We start from the raw sequence: 23,135 nt of genomic DNA on the forward strand, positions 1-23,135 counted from the left end.
GCCGCGCGTGCGGGGAGGGCCGGGGCGCGGGCGGCTCGGGGCCAGGGCCGGGGCCGGGGCCAGGGCGCTGAGCGGGGCCGGCGGGTGGGCCGGGTGGCCGGCCGGCCGCGCTCCGCGGAGGGGCGCGGGCACCTCAGGCGGGGCGCGGACGGCCCCGGTGACGCGGCCGCGCTCCTTCCTCTTCCTCTCGCCGCCCCGCCCCGCCTCCCTTCCCCCCGCCCACCTCCCGAGGCGCAGCCGCCGCCGCCGCCGCGCCGTCATGTCGGCCCCCGCCGGCTCCCCGCGTCCGGCCGCCAGCGCCCGCATCCCGCCCAGGCTCGGCGGGGCCGGCGCCTCAGGAGCCGCGGCGCCCGCGGGCCCGGGCCCGGCGCCGCCGCAGCAGAACGGTGAGGCGGGCGGGGCGCGGGGCCTAGCGCGGCGGGCGGCCTGCGCGGCGGGCCGGGGTGGGGTGTGGGCGCCGGGCCGGGGCCAGCGGGGGCCCCGGGAGAGCGGGGCGGGCGGTTGACGGACCGCGGCCGGGCCGGGAGCGCGGGGTGCCGCGGCCCAGGCCGGTCCCCGTCCCGGGGCGCGGCGGGCTGCCGAGCGGCCCTGGCGGAGCCCCGGCGGAAGGCGAGGCCGCGGCGCGCGGGCAGGGCCGGGGCCCGGGGAGGCCGCGGGGCTGCCGAGGCCCCGAGCGCGCCGCCGCCGAGGGCCCGAAGTTGGTGCGCAAGTTTACCGCCGGGCAGGGGCTGCGCGCGGGGACCCGGAGCCCCGACCCGGTGCGGCCCCGCGCTTGCAGGGCGCTGGTGCCATGGGCGAGGGAGCAGGTGCCGGGCGGATCGGGACCCAGACCTTTCCGTCTGCTTGCCCCCCAGCTGCGCTGGCAGGCGTGCGGAGCCGGCCCGAGGCGGCCGCGCCCCGGGGGCAGCGACTTCCCACGGAGCCGCGCGGGCCGCGGGACCGGCTCTCGCAGCGAGGGCTGGGCGGCCGGTGTGCACGAGCCCCGGCGAAACGGCCGGCTCCGGGCCCTGCGTTCGCGTGGCCGCGGGTGGGGCGGGCGAGGGGCCTCTCTCTGTGGACTTGATGATGTTTCAGATGGGAACCCCCGAAAGGAGTTGACTTGACGTGAGAAGAATAGGTCTGTCCTGTGTTTGCAAGAGAACAAAACTGTACAGGTACTCTTGATGGTCGCCCTGACCTATTTTATCCGGTTTGTTAATGGAAATTTACGGGACTTTGTAAATCACTCCAGCCAACATCTAATTTTTATAGCTGATGCTTTTCCAACGTGAAGTTTATCATTTATCCTGAGAATCAGAGGTTGAATTTTTTTCATAAGTCAAAAGTGATGGCTTGGCTTTAATATCTTTTGGACCAGCTGTACTTGTTCATATTACATGCTTTACTTCCAGTAGGCATTGTTTATGGGGTTTTGAATGTGTACTCTTGTCCTGAACATACGTAAAGATATTATTTGTGAGCAGTTTTTGTTCCTGTAAACTTAATATAAATTCTTCTTTCTGTTTCGTTTTTAAAATAGCTTTGTGTTTGAAGGAACTAGAACGTGATAATTTAGGAAGAGATCCTAAGTCTTTTAGAATATTGTAAGCCCATGTTTAAAGTGATCCAAGGATGGTGCCTTTTCTTGATTTTCTAAATGTGCGTTGTCTTAGTAAACAATTTTTAAAGTGGCGAATATTTATCTTAGCCTTGCAAATTTTGTGAATGCTCAAGAAATGCCAGGATATCAGTTGTAATCAGAATGTTAAATCTGAAGAACAGATCAATTAATACATTTAGAAGCCAAATATAGATGATGCTTAACTTCTACTGTTTGTAATCATGACCTTCCTTTAATGCAATCAATTCATTTCAGCATTTGTTGCATACTTACCAGTTAGCTGTCAGGATTAGTAGATAAGATAGAATCCCTGTCTTTCTCCTAAATTGACTTGTATTTTGGTGACAGGAGAGTTGGTTATGACCTTGAGGGATTTGGAAGGTAGGAGGGGAGGACAAGGCTATCTTAAGGCGGAGGTTACAGCAAGAACGAAAGTCTCGAAGTTTAGAAACTAAAAGCAGTCAAGAGGCCAAAAGGGTTCTGGGTGGTAGGGAAAACCCAAGACATTGAAGTGAAAAAGAGCACTTGTTCTTCAAAGGGGCCAGGTTGCAGAAGGGCCTTAACTGTCATGCTGAGGAATTTGGAAATTAAGATAACGAACTAGGGTCAGTTTTCTCGGTTCGTTTTTTGTGGAAGGAAGTAGTTTAAGTAGAGAAATAACAAGGTCAAATCTGTTTTTGTTTTATTTGCTAATCTTAGAAGAAAATAATTTTTGCTACATGGGTTGGCCTCTCTAGGTAACGATTAAGCAGTCATGTGGGTTTGTGCTTTACTCTTCAGCCCTACTTGTAAACTAGTTTGCCTTTTAATGTATCTCTATGGAACTCCCTACGTTGAGAGAGAAAGAGGGTAGAAGGAGTCAGAAACATCACAGAAGAGGGCATCGTAAAACTAGAATGGGACCTAGAGATCACTTACTGCAGTGGTTAGCAAACATCTTTAAAAACAGATTTGTTTTCCCAAAGGAAATTGGGTATAGAGCTTTGATAGAGAAATCAGGAAAAAGCAGAGCTGTTGTGGTTAAAGCAGAGGTGGAGGTCCCGGTGTTCTTGGAACGCAGTCTGAAGAACACGTGGTCCACTTCCCTAGTTTAACAGATGAAATCAGGCTCCGAGAGGTTAAGCGGGTGCTTTTCACCGATTCCTGTGTGAGGTATCCGGTTTGTCTGTCTCTTGTTTCCTGCTGTGTATTCAAGGCCTGAAAGTTAGAGTCATTCATTAAATATTTGTTAAATGAAGTCTTATTCGGTCTTCATAGTCCCAAGTCCAGATCTTTTTCTATTAACAGAGTCTAAAAAGTTTCTTTTTAGAAACTTTGACATTGGAAACGGTAGGGAAGGGAGAGGCAGAAAGCAGACTGCATTATCTTTCTTACTTATTTTCTCTGACTGCTGACATGCTTTTCCTCACTCACTTGAAGATACAGTTTGATTTCCTTGAGTCTGTGACATCTCTTAAACTTCCTTTCTTGGAGTTGTATTTCTGTACTTGAGTTTTTCAGTGAGCAGGGTGTGGGCTTTTAAAATTGTTTTTCCGTATGAAGTATTAGCTGAATATTTTCCACCTATTACTCTGCCTTTTGAGAGTCCTTCCAAAGCTGAATCTGCAAACAAAGGAAGGTTGAGTGAAATAATATCCTGGTAATGATGGCATAACTCCAAAATTTTTCCCAACTGACTTAAATTGAAAGGGATCTTTAAAGTTTTGGGGGTGTGGGCACCCAGATTTAACAATAAGCCACTGCTTTTTAATTCTACTTTTAGGAAGCAAATGGTGCTCGTTTTCAAATGAAAATGTGTTTCTTCCTTCCATATACCTTTCCAAGAATGGTGCTGCTGGCAGTTTTATCATTTTAATTGTCAATAATGCAAGAAAGATGAGAGTAGTGGGAATTATTAGAATTCTTTATGGAGGATATAAATAAACCTACCATTCACTCACCAGTGCTATCTGGTCAGTAATAGGAAACCCTTCAGCTTTGAGAGCACATGTAAAATTTAAAATGATAGAAATCTCCCTAGTGTGTCTGCGTAAGTTCCTTTTCATTGGAGTGGCGTCAGTGTCTCGGGTTTCCTTCTTCCTCTTTAGCTAATCAGAAGCATCAGGCCCTCTCATGAGCTATTGCCATGGTATAATGTAACTAGCTGGATGGTAATTCCTTCTAAGATGATTAATCCATGTCTTAAGGATCTTTTTAAAAAAATTCACTTCTTATATGAACTAGTGTCTTTTATCTGGGTTTAGTTTTTACTTTTTGTTGCTGTGTGTGTTACTTTGGTTATTTACACTGTCTTTTCCCACTCCCTCCCCCTCAGGTTTCTGAGATTATATTTGTAACAGTTTTTGTAAACCTCGTTCATTGCCACTCATCTTAGTATTTCAGCTAACTTCATCTAATTCGTCTGTAAACCCTGAAGTGTTAGATGCTAAAGACATTGAAATAGAACAGATTTTGAGCCAGTCTATATTCAGCCCTGGGGAAGGCGCTATTTCCAGTAGGCTTAGCTACTCAGAATTGTCAGAAGGTCTGGGCTAGTGAAAAGGGTTTTGTGGAGAAAATTAACATCTCTGTGCTTCAGGGGATAGTAATACCTTCTTCCTAGGGTTGTTGAGAGGATTACATTAAATGAGGTACTATTTTTAACATGCTTGGTGCTTAGCAAAATGAGGTGCTTAGCAAGTGAGAGCCCCCTCCATTCCGTTCCCTTCAGAACACCGGGATATAAATTCCTGGGAGGACGGAGACCATGTGAGTTTTCCTTGTCGTATTCCCAGTGGCAGCATGCACTCGGCACTCAGTTGAGTAAGTGAACTTGGCTTCGTATTCATAATTGCTTTTGAAGACTGGCCACTGGAAGGATCTCTGGAGGGCCAGCTCTCTCTTCCCCTTTCTTGTATTCAAGGTTCAGTCGCTCTTGTAGTCTTTGTACTATTTTCTTGCGCTCCCACCAATCTCCTCTTGGAAGGTCTCCTCTAACAGGCCATCCACCCCAGCTAGCTGGCTTGTGGGAAGGTGGATTTGATTGGTCTCAAGTTTTCTAAAATTGTGTGCCAAATGCTGCTTGTAGTGGGAACTGAGGAGAAGCAGGTTGAGAAGGGGGGGAGAAGGAGGAGTCGAATGCCTGGCCTGGCCGGTGGCCGCCTCTTAGCTCGCTTGTTTTCCTAGCGTTTCTGGGAAGCAGGGATTGTGAAATGAGCTTTGGAACCTGCAGTGCCTGGCTTCTTCACTCCTTATCAGTGATTTGGATTTGTATGAATTAGTGAGCTTTCGTTTCCCTGTTTGTAAAATCACGGGGTTGTTGTGAGAATTGTGGAGGATTAATGTAGAGAGAAGCAAGTCCCTGGCGTGCAGCGGATTCTCAGCCGATACTGGTTTTCCTTTGGCCCCTTCGCTCTTTGAGCTCGTTATCATGGCATCCAAAGAGGACAGCAGATGGGCTGGCAGGGATGACCTATACCTAATGCGGTGAGATTTCATCCAGGGGGTGGCCCAGGCTGTGTCCATGTGCTGTGTCTGCCTGCAGTGACCGGGACAGTCCCCTTTGTAACTGGTAGCCTTCCATTAGAAAGAATAATCCAGGGTATCCACATGTGGTTGGGACTCCCCATTTTTTAAATCCCTAGTTGCAGATTTCTGTAGGGGGTGTATATATACAGATTTTTTGTACTCGTTAAAATCTATTTTAGCAATGTTATTGATAGTTTATTGGCAGGAGTAGTCTATTCAGAATACTCGGTAGTCAGTACTGCGTGAAAGGATACCAGTCTTGACACCAGAGCAGGATTCTGTTTGCCTGTCACCTACCAGGCTTAGTCCTTCCGTTGCTGGGTCACGAGGAGGTCTGGGCATCGGGGCTGAGGGGCAGCGTGGCGTGTGTAGCAGGGGAGCAGGGTCGGGGCGTGACTGTTCGCCAGCTGGTTCCAGAGTATTTTAGTATTTTAACAAAGATGATTAAAATGCACACTGGCTGAATATCGACCTACTTCTTGGTAATTCAGTGATTAATGAATTTTTTGATCTGATCCTGCCTCTCCGAGTTAGTATGAATGTATCCCAGTAGGATAGAGGGGCTTGTACTTTGCTGACCTTGATGTTCTTTTTAAGACAATGAAAACTTTTAATCTGGGTCAGATCATGAAGGGCCTTTACGTTAGTTTTCTCTTTCCTGCTGTAACAAATGACTACAAATTGATGGCTTAAAACAACACGAATTCATTGTATGTAGGTTAGAAGCATAACTTGGCTAAATCAAGGTGTCAGTAAGGGCTGTATTTCCTTCTGGAGGCTCTAGAAAGGAATCCACTTACTTTGCCTTTTCCAGCTTCTAGGGGCTGCCCACACTCCTGGGCTCAGGGCCCAGGCTTCCCGTATTCAAAGCCAGCAGCATCACATCTCTGAGGAGTCTTCTGTGGTCACGTCTCCCTCTGGCTCTCTTCTGCCTCCCCATTCCACTTTGAAGGACTCTTGTGATTACGTTGAGCTCACTGGATTATCAAGTATAAGATTATCAGCCTTACGCTGCAACCACTCAGTTTTGCCACATAACCTAACATATTCACAGGTTCCGGGGATTAACACATGGACATATGTGGTGCAGGAGGGGTTTTTCTGACTTCTACTGTCTTGTAGACCATGTTAAGAATTTGGATATTTTCTTTATAAACCATTAGAAATCTTTGAACAAGGAAGTAACAATCAGTTTTGCTTGTTAGGAAAATCACTCTGGCTATGTCTGGTGTAGTCATTTGTTTAAAAAATTGTGTCATACAATCACTTTAGTAGGTCATTTCCAGCACTTTTTTCTGTTGATGTTTTAAAAACTTATTTTGCAATAATTTTAGATTTGCAGAAGTGATGCAAAGATGGTGCAGAAAACGCAGTGCCCTTCAGTTAGCTTCCTCTAAAGACTTACATCCTCCTCTCATGTCTTAACATCTTACAAAACCATGTTACATTTATCAAAACTAGGAAATTAACATTGGTGAAATACAGTTAACTAAACTACGGATTTTATTTATACTTCACCAGTTTTCCACTAATTTTCTGTATGTGTTTTTCCTGGATCCAATCCAGGATATCATGTTGCATTTAGTTATGTCTCCTTGGTCTCCCCTGGTCTGTGACAGTTTTAGTCTTTTTTGTTTTTAGGACAGTACTGCTTAGTTATTTTGTAGACAGTTCGTCACTTAAGGTTTCTCATCAGTAGACTGGGGTTATGAATTTTTAGGAGAAAGACCATAGAGGTGAAGTACCCTTCTTATCACATCCTATCAGGGGTTACATGCTGGCAGCCTGTTGTATTACTGCTCATGGTAGCCTTGGGCACTTGGGCGGGATGTCTTAGCTTCGCCTGCTGTGAGAGAATACCATGGACTGGGTGCCTTAAACTGCAGACGTTTCTTTTCTCACAGTGTTGGGGGCTGGAAGTCCGAGATCAGGGTACCAGCATGATTGGATTCTGGTGGGGACTCTTCTCCTGGCTCGCAGACGACCACTTTCTCACTGTGTCTCCCCTTCTTGTAAGGGTACTGAGTCCATCATGAGGGTCCCACCTGCCTCCCAATGGCCCCACCTCTTACTACCATCCAGTGGGAGTTAGGGCTTCACACGAATCTCGGGGGACACATTCAGTCCATAGCAGGCTGCCAGGTTCCTCCACCATAAAATTACTGAAAGTTTTCCTACTCTGTTAGGAGTAACTCACTTAATTCCAGCCTACATTCAACAGAAAGGGAATTAAACCCCACCTCCTGGAGTGAGATGTAGCAAATAATTTGTGGGCATATGCTACAATCACTACAGTCATTAAGAATATTCTTGGAGATATTTTGAAGTAACTATCCTGTTTCTCCTTAAAATTTCACCCCCTGATGTTAGCCTTCCTCAGTGGCTCTCTCCTGCGCTAATTATTACTGTGGAATCCTAATGGTGATTTTCTCTTTCCCTCATTCCTTCTACATTTATTATTTGGAATTTTTCTGTAAGGACGACTTGCCTCTTTTCTCCTATTTTAAAATTTATTCAATCGCTTATATATATTATTATGGACTCGAATATTTTATTCCTTGAATTATAATCCAATACTATTATTATTTATATTTGTTACTCAAATTGTTACAGCTTTGGCCACTGGGAGCTCTTTCAGGTTGGCTCATATGTCCCTTTGCCCTCATCCTTTTGTTATTTGAGCAATTCCTTACTTTCTGGCTCTACAAGATACTCCCATCTTCTACTTGCCCTACCCCAGCACTAGAATCAGCCCTTTGTCCAAGGAGCCCTGGTTCCTTTTGTCGGGGCATGGTATTTAGAAACCAAAACTGGGCCCTGGATGTGCTCGTTACTACTGGGGTGTCACTGCTTCTAGGCTCTCTTAGGGGACAGAGCTAGGAGATTATATGTATGTATCTACACTAACCCATATATGGAAACATCTCTGTAATTATATCTGTTGTCTATCCATCTGTGTATATATGTGTGTGTGTGTATATATATATATTACCTTCAGTTAGGTTATCATACATTTGTAATACAGTTAGACTGACTTGTCACAGTCTACATCCCATCCTAGATTTTCTCCACATGTGGTTGATTTTTTACAAGAATTTGCATATAGTAAATTTGCATTCATTCTTGTAGTTTTCACCTTCTTTGAGTTTTGACAAATGGGGGCACTCAAATATCCACCACCATGGTATCATATAGAACAGTTCCATCACCATAAAAAATGTTTTCATGAGTCCCCTTGTAGTTAACACCTCTCCCCTCCACCAACCCTGGCAGCCATTGCTCTGTTTTCCGTCCCTGTCATTCTGCCTTTTCCAATATGACAATGTCGTATAAATGGAACCATAAAATATGTAGTCTTTTGGGTCTGGTTTCTTTCACTTAGCTACATTCATCCATGCTGTTGCATGAGTCAATAGTCTGTTCCCTTTTATTGCTGTGTAGTATTCTGTTGTAGATATGTACCAGGATTGTTTATCCATTCCTCTTTTGTTGAATATCTTTGTCGTTTCCAGTTTTTGGTGATTGTGTATGAAACTGCTATAAACACTCATCTACTGGGTTTTGTGTAAACACAAGTTTTCAGCTCTCTTAGGTAAATATGTGGGAATGTAACTGCTGGGTCAAATGGTAAGTGTATATTTAGCTTTAGAAGAAACTGTCAAACTATTTTCCAAGGTGGCTGTACTATTTTGCATCCCTCCAACAATGAATGAGAATTCTTGTTACACCACATCTTTGCCAACATTTAATATTTTCAGGTTTTTTTTGTTGTTTTTAGTCATTCTGATGGGTATATAGACATCTCTCATTGGAGTTTTTTTTTTTTTAAGATTTTATTTTTTTCCTTTTTCTCCCCCAAAGCCCCCCAGTACATAGTTGTATATTCTTCGTTGTGGGTCCTTCTAGTTGTGGCATGTGGGACGCTGCCTCAGCGTGGTTTGATGAGCAGTGCCATGTCTGTGCCCAGGATTCGAACCAACGAAACACTGGGCCGCCTGCAGCGGAGCGCTGAACTTAACCACTCGGCCTCCTTGGGGCCAGCCCCTCTCACTGGAGTTTTAATTTGCATTTCCCTAATGACTAATGATGAGCATCTTTGAATATGTTTATATGCCATCTGTATATCTTCTTTAGTGATTATCTTTTCAAATCTTTCACCAATTTTTGGTCGAGTTGTCTGTTTTCTTACTGTTGAGCTTTAAGAATTCTCAGTATATTCTGGATGCAAGTCCTTTATTGGGCATGTGATATATAAATATTTTCTCCTGGTCTGTGGCTTGTCTTTTCATTCTTAGTGCTTTTTGAAGACCAAAAAGTTTTCAATTTGGCAAAGTCCAGTTTATCAATGTTTTCTGTTACTGATCATGCTTTTAGTGTCGTAGGTAATAACTTCTTGCCAAACCCATGTTCACCTAGATAATCTATATTTTCTCCTAGAAATTTTTCAGTTTTACATTTAGATCTCTGATTCATTTTGACTTAATTTTTATTTAAGGTATAAGACGTGTTGAGGTTCATTTTTTTGCATATGGACTGTCTTAGCACCATTTATTGAAGAGGCTGTCTTTCCTCCATTGAATTGTCTTGGCACCTTTGTGAAAAATCAGTTGACTGTATTTTTGTGGGTCTATTTCTAGCCTCTCTATCACATTCTGTGTCTAGGCTTTCACCTGTACCACACTTTCTTAATTATCGTAGCATGTAAAGTAAGTCTTGAAATTGGGCAATATGAGTCCTCCAACTGTCCTTTTTCAAAAATTTTGTTTGTTTTTTTCCTATCTTAGTACCTTTTCCTTTCCATAAGAATTTTTGAATCAGCTTGTTGATATCTGTAAAAAAGCCTGCTGGCATTTTTGGTTGGGATTGCATTGAATCTCGAGATCAAAACTGAGATAACATACATCTTAATAGCAAGCCTTCCAGACCACAAACACGGCGTGTCATCCCATTTATTGAAATCCTTGGTTTCTTTCATCAGTGTTTTGTGGTTTTCTGCATGTAGATCCTTCACATATTTTGTTAAATTTTATTTATTTTTTAAAGACTGGCACCTGATCTAACATCTGTTGCCAGTCTTCTTTTTGTTCCTTCTTCTTCTTCTCCCCATAGCCCCCCAGTAAATAGTTGTATATTCTAGCTAGTAGGTCCTTCTGATTGTGCTGTGTGGGATGCTGCCTCAACATAGCTTGATGAGTGGTGCCAGGTCTTCCCCGAGGATCCAAACCCACGAAACCCTAGGCCACCAAAGCAGAGCATGCGAACTTAACCACTCGGCCATGGGGCCGTCCCCCTATTTCGTTAAATTTATATTTTAAGTACTTTTTTGTGTGCTATGATAAAGAGTATTGTTTTAAAAAAATTTTAAATCCCATGTGTTTATTACTGGTCTTTGGAAGTACAAGTGTCTCTTGTATATTGACCTTGCATCTTGTGACTTTGATAAACTCGCTTATTAGTTCCAGGCAGTTTTTTGTGGTAGATTCTTTGGGATTTTCTACGCAATCACGTCATTCTGTAAATAAAGACAGTTTTATTTCTTTCTTTCCGATCTGTTGCCATTTCTTTCTTTTTCTTGTCTTGTTGAAGTAACGACCTAGTATGTCTTGAACGTTGTTGAATGGGTGTGGCTCATTATTATTATTTTTTTTTACTGTGAGTGCATGGTAGTGAAGAATATGGTAATAACTGATGTTGCTTGGTGCCACTGCTTCAATTTGTGCCACAGGGCCAGCATGTTACCCATTATTGCTTTTGTACCATTAGTACAAATGTTAACAGTGAAGAAGGCAAATATCGTTTTAGTAGTATTATGAAAATAGTTGTTACCTACAGATACCCCAGGAGTCTCTGGTACTGCCAGGGTGCTGTGTACTGCACTTTGAGAACTGCTGATTTTAAACAAGTAAAATCAGTTTCAACTTGTCCAATTATCCTAATATATACAAAGTTTTATTTTAAAGTGTATTCAGTATTTAAAAATTACTGAGATATTTTACTTTTTTATACTATTTTTTCAAAGTTCATTGTGCATTTTATACTTATAGCACTTCTCATTTCAGATTAGCTATATTCTCGATAGCCACCTGTGGCTAGTGGCTGCCACATTGGATAGTGCAGGTCTATGGCACATGTCTTTCATTCCAGTTGTTTTTGCCTCTCTTGACAGACCTAATTTTCAGCCCTTAGTTGTTTTTTTCCCTTTCATTCTTTTCTAGTGTACCTGCATCAGTTTTTTCCATATTTTACTTAAGCTTTACAGCTCTCAAATATGATATTCTAGGAAGGAACTATTTTTCTAATACAATAGGACAATTTAGTGTATTATATACACAGAACATGTTTAACTTATTTGAAGATAACGTTTTCTTTTGTAATAATTATTGAAACTGTGATGTCTAGACTTCTGAGAATATAATGCAGTTTTTTGGGGGAGGAGAGGGGAGGGAGAGTGGCCTTGAGCTAACATCTGTTGCCAATCTTCCTTTTTTTTTCCCCTCTCCAAAGCCCCAGTACCTAGTTGTATATCTTAGTTGTAAGTCCTTCTAGTTCTTCTATGTGGGATGCCGCCTCAGCACGGCTTGATGAGCAGTGCGTAGGTCTGTGCCCAGAATCCGAACCCACAAACCCCAGGCCACGAAAGCAGAGTGTGGGAACTTAACCACTATGCCACGAGGCCGGCCCCCTAATGCAGTTTTATTTTAAGTAAAGATTGATGTATTTCAGTTTTAGAATCTGGATTCTGAATTTTTTAAAATAGTAGTTGCTGTTCCAGTTGCTATTAGTACATAACAAACTAGTCCAAAACTTAATGGGTTAAGACATTTTATTATGCTCGCAGATTCTGTTGATCAGGAATTTGGACAGGGCACTGCAAAGATGGCCTCAGCTGGACTCAACAGTCGTTTGCTGGCTGGAGGTTAGAAAGATCTGGAAGGCTCATTTATTCACAGATCTGACACCTGAGCTAGAATGACTCCAAGGCTCGGACTTCAAACCAGAGTGCCTACATGTGACCTCTCCCTGTGGTTTGGCTTCCTCAGGCCATGGCAGCTGTGGCGTAATTGACTTCTTATGTAGCTATTTAGGGATCCACGTGCAAATATTCCGTCACACAGTGTAGAAGTGAATTGTCTGTGACCAGGCCTGGAAGTCACACAGCTTTACTTCTGCCGTTCTTTATTGGTGGACACTGTTACAAGCATGCTCAGATTCAAGGGGAGTAGACAGACCCCACCCTTTGATCAGCAGAGTCTCAAAGAATTTGGGGACCATGTTTTAGAACTGCCACAGTGGCTGAGGGCATTACAGGAAATACAGGCAAATGAAAATGCTAATGCCAATAAAATTCCTGTAATTTTCTCTATGGACCGTGTTTAAAAAAGAGTATGAGTGTATGTAAACTACCTGTAATATTTGCCAGGCTCAGTTTTTAGTATATGTTGAAGAAATAAAACTTTAATATTAGTTTCGGTGTTATACCCTAAGAGAAGGTTAAGAGAGTTATCTAACACGCTTTAAAGTGGAGGAAAAGAGAGGCGTGCTTTGTTAGGTCACAGTAAGACGAAATTTTAAAAAATATTTTACTTGTCCTAGATATCGTTTTCCTTCCATTTAAACTGATCCTTACGTTTGTTTGTTTTAGTGCAGGCTTTTAAAAATTGATTTAAAATATTTGAAAAGAAAATTCTGCTTTAAAAGGAGTTTTGATCCACTTATTTTGATTAAATTATTTTCAGACGCTTCTGTGTTCAGAACGTTCAGATCTTGGTATAGAGTAAGGAATGGTAAGTGTCAACACGCAATTAGCTATTCCCAGCCTCTCCCTCCCTCCAAGGTACATACCTTTCTTTTCTTTGGTGGGCTGAGAAGTAAATAGACTGCTTTGGTGGGTAATTCACTTCTGATAAATTTCAGCAGATCCAACATTCCTGTTAATTTTAGAAGAATGACATTTGAGTACCTTGGACATGATTGTTTTCCTGTTTTCAGAAGATCATGTAGCATGGATGAGCCAAATCAAACATTAAGTGGGGGGATATTTAAACAGGTTTCTATAACTCTGACCTGGCTCTTCTGTTGATTGATAGATTTGAACCGGTGTAAGGTTTTTGGAGCCTGTAGTGAAGAGCACCAAATCCATGTTCTTATATGTTTAAGGAAGGGAGAGAGAAGAACAATTCACATTTTCTTGACGTGTTAGTGAAAGATTCTTATTGGACTTTATTCCATTTAAGTAAATAAATTCTTTTAGGTGAATTATGACCATGTAAAATATCCTGTAAGAAAAGTAAATTGTACCCCTAGGAAAAACAGTGTTACCTGAGTTTTGGTTCTCTGTATCCTCTTGGGGTTACAGAAATGTGATGTTACTTCTTCCTTACAGCTTGACTGTGTGTTATCCGGTGTCTGCCATAGAATATGTATTTACAGGACCAAGGATTAAGATTCCATTGCAGTATTTAGTAGAAATTGAAAACAGCATAAGAAAATGTAAGCTTTATTCATACATCTTTTACAAACAAATATTTTTATATTTTTATACATTATTATGGCACAGAACACGGTAGCAATTCCTTTGTGTCAGTGAGCTTGAAACAGCTTGTGAATATTTTTTTGGGTTATCTTTTCATCTGAGGTATGGCACGGATAGCTATTTCATTCCAAAAGATAGGAAAATTAGGTTCTAGGATAATTAAGTTTGTCCTTAGTTGGAGCCAAGACTAGAATTCCCTTGTTTGGGACAATTGACCGCTTGCTGGGCTAAAGAGCACCAGCCGGATTTTGGTCTCGTGAGGGGCAGCAGATCATTGTTTGAAAGCATGGACTGGAGCCGGATTACTTGATTCAGATCCCGGCCCTGTTACTCTCTAAGTATGTGGCTGTATTAAACGACCTAACTTCTGTGCCTCGTTTATCTTATTTATAAAGTGGCTATAACGATGCATTTACTTCAAGGGGCTGTGAGGAGGATTAAAGGAGTTAATTTATGTAAAGTATTGAGAACAGTGAATGGCACATAGTGTAATACGTATAATAATATTTAGACTATTAATAAAATTAACATTAAGGTTAATGTTAATTTTAATGATATTAATAAATATGTTCTATAGTGATCAAAGATATAAATATATAAAAATGGAAGTATTAAAAGCACTAGAGGAAAACATGGGTATATAGTTTTATAATATTAGAATGAGGAAGGCTCTACTAACTGTGATTTAAAAATTTATCAAGCATGAAAAATTTTACTACATAATAATCAAGAAACTATAGAAAAAGACACCATGAGCAAAATAAAAAACCAGAGAGTAACCTGAGGGAAAAGAAATGCGGCACGTGATAATAACATCAGGTTAAGTTTCTTGAAATACAAGAATGTTTCTAAATCAGTAGGGAGAGCACAGTAAGGACAAATAACAGGAACACACCCAATGCTAAGAAATATTTGAAAAGATTCTCAGCATCACTCAGAATTAACTACAGCAAACTAAGATGTTTCTCACTTACTAGATTGGCAGAGATTAAATGTTACTCAGTGTTGGGAAGATGGAACATTCTTAAGCATTATTAATGGGAGGTATAAATTAATAGACTTTTGTGGAAAGAGATTTGCCAGTAATGGTCAATTTTAAAAGCACAAACCCTTTCAACCTCCAGTTTCACTTCTAGGAAGTTATCCTAGAGATTCATCACAGAAGTTGACCCTGTAAATGTAATTTAGTTCACTCCCTGAAATAAATATTCATCAATGGGGATTTGGTAAATAAGACTATAACTCTACAGTGAAATACTATACAGATTTTTTTAGAATAATGAAGATTTCTTTATGCTAACACAGAAGGATATCTAGGATATATTAGGTAAAAAATAAACATGTTGCAGAACTGTAGTATGATCCTTACTTGTGTGTTTAAAAAACATATATATATATATATATGTGCTGGGGCTGGCCCAGGTGGTGTAGTGGTTAAGTTCGAGTGCTCCACTTCGGCAGCAGCCCAGGGTTTGCTGGTTTGGATCCCGGGCGTGGACCTATGCACCTCTTATCAAGCCATGCTGTGGCAGGTGTCCCACATATAAAATAGAGGAAGATGGGCACAGATGTTTGCTCAGGGCCAGTCTTCCTCAGCAAAAAGAGGAGGATTGGAGGCGAATGTTAGCTCAGGGCTAATCTTCCTCAAAAAAAAAAAAAAAACATATATATATATGCTCATAAATACATTATATGTATACATAGGTATACAAAGGGTGCACAAGAAACCATTAACTGTAGCTACATCTGGGAAGTACAGCTACCAGGGAAAGAAGGGAACTTGTACTTTTTACTTTATATTCTTCATTGTTTGGAGTTTTTTTTATGAGTATATTGTTACCTTTATAGTTAAAAAAAAAACTAATAAGAAAGGTGTGAACTACTTCCATGCTAGATATATTAGTCATCCATTGCTGCGTAACAAAATAGCCCCAAATTTAGCAACATAAAACAGCAAATAGTTATCTCGTAGTTTCTGAGGAACATGAACTTGGGAGCAGCCCAGCTGGTGGCTCTGGCTTAGGGTCTTAAGAGACTGTAGTCAAGGTGTTACTGGGGGCTGTCGTTGTCTCGAGGCTCTACTGGTGTGACGGACCTGCTTCCAGGCTCACTCCTGTGGTTGTTGGCAGGTCTCCGTCTCTCTGGCTGTTGGCCAGAGCTCAGTTCCTCTGAACGCATGGGCTTCTCTACAGGGCTCTTCACAGCCTGGCAGCTTTGTTTTTCCACAGTGAGTGATTGATCTAAGAGAGAGCCTGTGCCCAAGACTGGGCAGATCTTGGAAGCGATCTATCATTACCTTTGCTGTATGCTATTGGTCACACAGACCAATCCTGGTATCTTGAGGGAGGGTGTGAATTCAAACACACCTCTATATTGGGTCTATAACAGTACATATCTTTTGTAACAGTTTGGGATTATGGAGAAGTAAATTAACTAGGGCAACATTTAAGGGGAACTATGCTTAAAAATAGTTCTCTCTTACCAGTCCCTGTAAATATTTGCTTTTCTTTTTCAGGTCCAGCACAGAATCAAATGCAGTTTCCATCTGGATATGGACTGCATCCTCAAAACTATATTGCTCCCTCAGGACATTATGCCCAAGGACCTGGGAAAATGACCTCGTTGCCATTGGATAGCCAGCGTGGTGATTACTACTCTGGTCTTTATACGGTACCAACGCAAAATGTGGTGACTCCTAACACAGCAGGCCAACAACCGGGAGCACAGCAGATGTACGGCAGGGTCCTTCCTGCCCCTCACATGGCAGGGTCTGCCCTGGGGTCTTTCCCGGGTGCCACGTCATCAGCCTCCCACGTGCATATGAGTGCCTCTGTGAATCACCACAACAGTCCAGCCGTGGGTGCTGCCAACTCTTCTGTTGCTTCTCAGGGATTTCCCTCTACTTGTGGTCACTATGCTATGTCAACTGTTTCTAATGCTGCGTATCCTCGTGTTTCATATTCCTCTCCACCTGCTGGTGATCCATATGGGCAACAAATGTTTACCTCACAGAATGCTCCTCCGGTCAGGCCGATCAGAGATAATTCATTTTCTGGTCAGAATACAGCTATCAGCCATCCATCACCGCTGCCGCCTCCACCGCCACAACAGTACCACCAGGAGCAGAGTCTTTCAGGATACAGTACTCTCTCGTGGTCTGCTTCAGGCCTTCCGTCGACTCAAGACAATCTCCTCCGAAACCACACTGGCTCCCTGGCTACGGCCAACAACAACCCAACAAGTCCCGGTAGGTTGAATGAAACACTCAGCAAAGCACTGTTGAAAATCACTGTATTTCCAATCTGGTTTTTATTTGAATGAAGGTTAAAGATGCCTAATAGAAAAGTTAGAAATCAGCTCACCATTGTGATTTATTTGCTTTATTTATTGTGATATTTTGCAGCATCTCCCTGAACCCTTCTCCTTTACCTATTCACAGTTAGCCACCAGCCATCTGCCTTGTATAGCCTGGTTCCTTGCCATGAGTTTGGGATCTCAGCCAGTATTTATTGGCGTGTTTTATGCCTGTGCAGTAGCTGTCTTTAATGAGAGTTAGGTACGGGGCAAGATGGGAGGGTCCATTCGGGGATATGCTTTGTTAGCCACTACTTTATTTTTTATACTCGTTCGACCTTGGGACAGTTACTCTTCCAGCCAGAGCCCTGCACACTGTGGAAAAGATGCTGGCCTGCAGTAGTACCACACTGGTTTCTCTAAGGGAACCCCTATTAGTGACTTTCTTGGCAGATGTATTTCCTATGCATTAAAGCTGACGTTTTCTCATTCCCACGTTGGTAAGTTAGGATGAAGGATGTGGAAGGAGGGAAAGAATACCCTTGATATAGTTTTTCTGACTTTCCTAAACCAAAATGTATGGTTAAATTTATTAGTTTAAAAATTATGTCTATAAGGTATGTAGTTTTTTTTAGTGTGAGATTTTCATAGGATATACTCGTTCTAATTCAACTTGTGAACTTGAGCTTAACAGGATCTGCTCTTGACCTGAGTGGAAGTGTATGTAAAGAATGGGAATTGGTAAAGCTGTAGTAGTTTTCTGAACCGTGTCTTTAGATTGTATGTCAGAGTCTGGAGAGCCGTCTGTCAGGGATGTTGTAGAAAAATCTCCTTCCCTGAACAATGTGATTAAAATTAGAACTTCAGAATATTAGCTCTGAACTGTGCATTTATCATCTTTTCTTTCATTGCTAGTCGTTTACAAACACTCTCAGCTACAAGCAACTAATAGTGGTTTAAACAGAAAAGGTGGTCTTTTTCTCACGTAACAAGAAGTCCAGGCAGATGCAGTGGATCCACATGTCCTTGCATCGTTTCTCTCTTTCCACTCTGCCGTTCTTAGCTTGTTGCTTTACAGAAACAAGATAACTCCTGACCTGCAGACATCAAGTCAGAGTAAAAGCAGGAAGAAGGGAGAGGAAAGGAGATGGGGCGGTGGCACCGACAGCCTGCATTTCACAGATCGTTTGCCATGGCTCTTTTAAAAGACCTTCCCTGTTTTGAGGGGCGAGAAGGTGAACGTTAGCTTTGTAGCCTCCACGGTCAGGCAGGCGAGAATGAAGGGGTGTCGCCTTGACTGGGTCCTGGGGAAGTCAGCTTGTGTGTCTGTCGCAGTTCCCAGACCTGGCTGTGCCCAGGTTCGCTTGCACAGGTTGTGGCCTTCAGCCCCAGCTTCTTGAGCTACAGTGGAATCTCCAGGGCGGGCTTGGGAATCTGTACTTCTGGCTTGACCTCCAGTGCTGCCTCGTGGCAGATCCAAGTTCTCCTGTAGTCCTTTTGTTTTACAAACGAGGAGAGCTGTCCTGGTTGGGCTGCCTGAGGTCTTTGATGTTAGAAACAGAGCTTGTCCTGAAGCTGTTTCTGCTGACTCTCAGTCTGCCCTTCTCAGAGCCAGAGCTTTCTGTCCCCTAGAAATTCTTTTCTTTCTCTCCTTTCAGCAGTCCTTTTACAGATCAGGTTATCCTAAGGTCCCTCTGACTTAAAAATTTTGTGACTTTCGTGACAAAAAAAGAAGAAATACAGGTAATTCCTATCTTAATTCTGAGATGGGAATGGGACCCAGGATGGAACCAATTTATGCTGAGATGTAGGATCAGGGAAATATGGGGCCACTTGGCTAGTGAACAGAATACCTAATTGGGAAGGGCTTATTGTTGAAAACAACATCGAATAAAGAGTAAGAATAATTACAATCTCACCTTCAATTGGAACAGCTAGTAACTGGTTCTTCAGGTGGAGAGGTTGGGTGTCTTTTAATCCTAGTTCTGTACTATGGGAGCCATAATAAATATTATTTTAGAAGTTAATTCGTGTGAAGAAGTGGGTTTCTTTTTTGCCTTTAGATTGGTAAATTATTAATTGTAATTCAAATGTTGACAGATTTCTCAGTTAAGATGACACATATTCTTCACCATTACAAAAGAAATACAGAGGTTACTTTTAAAACCTACTTTAAAATTAAATATTACAGAAGTTCCCAAACTTTCTCAGTTAATATCTCTCAATTTTTTTTTTTTTAAAGATTGGCACCTGAGCTAACAACTGTTGCCACTCTTTTTTTTTTCCCCCTGCTTTTTTCCTCCCCAAATCCCCCCAGTATATGGTTGTATATCTTTTTAGTTGTGGGTCCTTCTAGTTGTGGCATGTTGGATGCTGCCTCAGCATGGCCTGATGAGCGGTGCCATGTCCGCACCCAGGATCCGAACTGGCGAAACCCCAGGCCACCGAAGCAGAGCGTGTGAACTCAACCGCCCAGCCACGGGGCTGGCCCCAATATCTCTCAATATTTTTTTCGTGATGCCCCAGGCAACTAAATAGTAATACTTCATCAGGTTTTTGATAGATGTCACTGACTGTCTCGTCAAGATTTAAAACATTTCTTGGAACCTTGTGAGTTTGTTGCAGGGGAACTTGGGTGCCCAAGTTTGGGAACCATGGGAATATTGATTTTAATGTTCTAGAAAGACAAACAACTTAATTGCTTTGGACACTCTTAAATTATATTTTCACATTAAAGTAAGAATCTTAGGTGTTGAGCATAGTTCTGTGTAAAATCCAGTCTTTCTGAGTATTTGACACAGACAATTGCTTTTTTATTACTTGATTATACTAGTTTCATTTTTGGGTATAGTTAAAGTTCTTAAGCAATTTGTAAGGGGTTGGAGATCCAAAAGCATAAACCTGAGTTTTGGTGATGGATTCATGTGGTTATTTTCAGGCAGTTGATGAGTTAATATTGAGAAACGTGGAATAAAAGAGACATTTCAGTGTTATCTCATTTGCCTCTATATTTTAGAAAAGCATGTTAGTATAATTTAGCACTAGAACTTCAGATTATCTTGTTAAAAACACTATGTATGTTTTGAGTGCTATATTTAGTTGTTAACTTAGGATGAAATTTTGGCTAGTGTTTAAAAGGTGTCGTTTCATTAGGCCACTTGACCATTGTAAACTGTCATGATAAGTAAATCTTTCAAGGTTCAGAAGGTCTTTCTTAGTTTGAGGTGAAGTTGGTTGAGTCTGTGACTTTGGGATATAAAGATAACCATCTTTGACAGCAAGATGAGTGCTGAAACTCTGTAGGTTCATTTAAAGTCATTTTCTTTTCTTTGGTGAGGAAGATTGTCACTGAGTTAATATCTGTGCCAGTCTCCCTCTATTTTGTGTGTGAGATGCCGCCACAGCATGGCTTGATGAGTGGTGTGTAGGTGCGAGCCCAGAATCCGAACCCACAAACCCAGGCCTGCTGCAGCGGAATGTGTGAACTTAACCACTACGCCACCAGGCTGGCCCCTAAAGTCATTTTCTTAACTTTTTACTATCCCTTTGTTTTGAAAAGCACATAGTTTTAAAAATTAGCAAGGTAAATCTTGTTGCCAAGATGTAGAATTTTGCCAGAAAAATTATTTTTATTAAAATTTTTTACTATTTTTTTGCTGAATAAGAAGCATAAATTGATGGCATATTGTGAAATCATGCCACCTGATACTGCTGTTTTACTATGTATAGTTTTATGAAATAAGCATTTAAAAAGCTACTTATATAAAAATAATAATAATAAACATTTATATAACCCTGTATAAAAATCCACAACGTACATGGCATTAAAATGCAGTCACTGATCAGTCATATTGCATCTGTCATCTTGAGGTGCTGATGTTCCTGAGGAGAAGCAAAACAAACACCCCATGGGAGGTGATTATCTGGATAGAGAGACACAAGTTAGAAGTAATTTAGAAAACTGTGTCGGGGGTACAAACGGTACAAGAAAGAGACTATTTCAGCTTTGAAAACCTGTGAGATTGCAGAGTTGCGAGAGGGGAATAACATCTTTTTGCTCCCTCACACACTTACTGCTTCAGTTTTTCCAAAGCTACCCTTGAACCCGGTGGTCTTTTCTTAGCTTTGTAACTCCACTTCTTCTTCAAGCTCAGCAGGGGAGGTGTTCATGCTTGTGCTCACTTGCTGTAAAGCTTGGCTTTATCAGTGAGCCCTTTTCCCGTGAGTCAGTCTTCCACTGTCTGCTGGGCTGTGGCGTTGGAACGGTGGGAGCAATTGAAGAAGCAGCAACATCATCTCGGTCCTGTGTGGAATCAGCAGCCATCAAAAGGTGTTAAGCAAGGTGGAGACAGGATGGGGTTTGTGTTTCAGAACTTTCTTCTGTGAGCAGTGTGGTAGACAGACCGGAGGAGGAAGAACCTGGAGACAGTAGGCGTCACTGCAGTCAGCCAGAGGGAGGGCGATGACATAGCTTGAGGTTGTTTAGACAAAAGACAGGTGACAGATGATTTCAAGGATTTGTTGATTAGTTTGTGAAGGAAAAGGAAGAATAAAGGATGACTTTTAAATTTTCTAGCTTGAATAGCTTGAATGGGTGAGCGTGCTGTTAGCTGAGAATTTGTTTAATCTCCCTCGATCTGAAAGAATTGTGTGCACAATTACTAAGGAGCTACTAAGAACTAACTAGGGAACTACGTTAACGCCAAAAAAAGAGGACTAAAGATTTATTTTTGAATCACGGGTTCTATCTCTAAACATCCCGTGAACTATACAGTAGTATAGCAGTTCATTTTGCTTAGTGCCAGTTTTATATGTTACTTCTTCTGTCACATTCTCTTGTGAAAGGGATAGTTTCTTTTTGGCTGCATGCTTCTATGGTCCTTAATGTTTGTAGAGCTTGTCTCCACTCATTTCACAAACATTGGAGAGCCAGCTATGTGACAGGCATTGTTTTAGTGCCTGGAGATAAAAACAGTGAGTGAAAAGGCTTGATCCTTATCCTCATGAAGCCTGCAGTCAGGAAGCAAACAGCATCCAGATAAACACACAGGGATGTGAGCTTGCTGTTATCATCTGAAGCAGAGTGCTTCTGAAGCATGGTGCTTGGCCAGTGCGCTCCAGGGCATCTGGCCTGTTAGTCCTGAAGCTTAGGGAAGTTTCCCCTGATATTTGATGTTTGAGCTGCAATCTGAAGGGTGAATTCTCCATGTTTAAAATAAACTACAGGTGAAATAAATATTTAATACAAAAAGGCAACGCTTTAAAACTTTTCAGAGAAAATACAGACGACTACCCCCAGAATCTTGGAGTAGGGAAGGATTTCCTGAGGGCAATATGCAACACTGCTGGCTGTAAAGAATAAGCCTGACAAACTGGAATAATTTCTAATTAAGAACTTTTCTTCATTGAAAGACAACATAAAGAAAACAAAAAGACAAGCAGTGAATGGGGAGAAAAAAAAATTTATAGTATTTATTCAGAAGACACAGTTAACACATACAAATCAATAAGATCAGCAATGCAAGAAAAAAATACATCAAGAGGCATCTTGCAGAAGTTAAATGAAAGCATAGTCAACCTCATTAACAATCAGGGAAAAGCAAATGAAAACTAGAATGGGGTATCATCTTGTACCTAGCAGCAGAATGGTAAAAGTTTGAAAGTCTGACCACACTAAGGGATGGCGAGGATGTGGGTAGCAGGAAAATCTTAGTCACTGTTGGCAGGAGGATTTATTGGTTCAAGATTTTAGGAAAATTTGGCGGTAGTGGAATTGAAGATAAGCACACCCTAAAGTGCAGCTTTCCCACTTCTGTAAACTCTCGAGAAGTCCTTCTCAGACTTTGCGCCTGTGAGTCGCTGGCATCTTCTGACTCACCAGGCCTAGATTGCCTGGCTTAAGATTGCTCTCAAGTTTCTGCATGAAGTGTTGCTAGCCCATAGACTCCGCTTTGAACGGGAAGCTCCGCTTCTTGTTTTAGATGTGTCGCACCTGTAGGGCGCGATGACCTTTGTTTAGGATTCTGGGCCAAAGGGACTAGTCTGCATTCTAGGCCCGAGAGCTCATCCGCCACAGGCTGCCCCAGGGCTAAGGGGATTCCTGTCCCTTCTGCACACATACACGCCTTTGAGCAGTGACCACACGTTGGGAAGCTCTGCCCTAGAGAAACTTGCACCTCTGCACCTGGGAGAGGTTCATAA

General features: G+C 42.2%; 1 protein-coding gene across 8 annotated transcripts in view; it reads left to right on the top strand.

Moving 5' to 3' along the window:
• Positions 1-85: 85 nt before the first annotated feature.
• The window catches only part of SEC24B (SEC24 homolog B, COPII coat complex component), an 82,104-nt gene continuing 59,054 nt past the window's right edge, over positions 86-23,135 (top strand). For 2 of the 8 annotated variants that reach the window (XM_070504557.1, XM_070504560.1), the window contains exons 1-2: positions 87-386; positions 16,156-16,887. In XM_070504557.1, coding sequence (XP_070360658.1) covers positions 260-386; positions 16,156-16,887 — 859 coding nt within the window. In that variant the 5' untranslated portion in view covers positions 87-259. Of the gene's footprint in view, positions 387-1,017; positions 1,155-12,772; positions 13,598-16,155; positions 16,888-23,135 lie in introns of those variants that run through there. The other 6 variants (XM_070504562.1, XM_070504563.1, XM_070504558.1 and 3 more) reach the window with 5 other exon arrangements.

The sequence above is a fragment of the Equus asinus genome, chromosome 3 (genome assembly GCF_041296235.1).
Source record: "Equus asinus isolate D_3611 breed Donkey chromosome 3, EquAss-T2T_v2, whole genome shotgun sequence".
Classification (NCBI taxonomy): domain Eukaryota; kingdom Metazoa; phylum Chordata; class Mammalia; order Perissodactyla; family Equidae; genus Equus; species Equus asinus.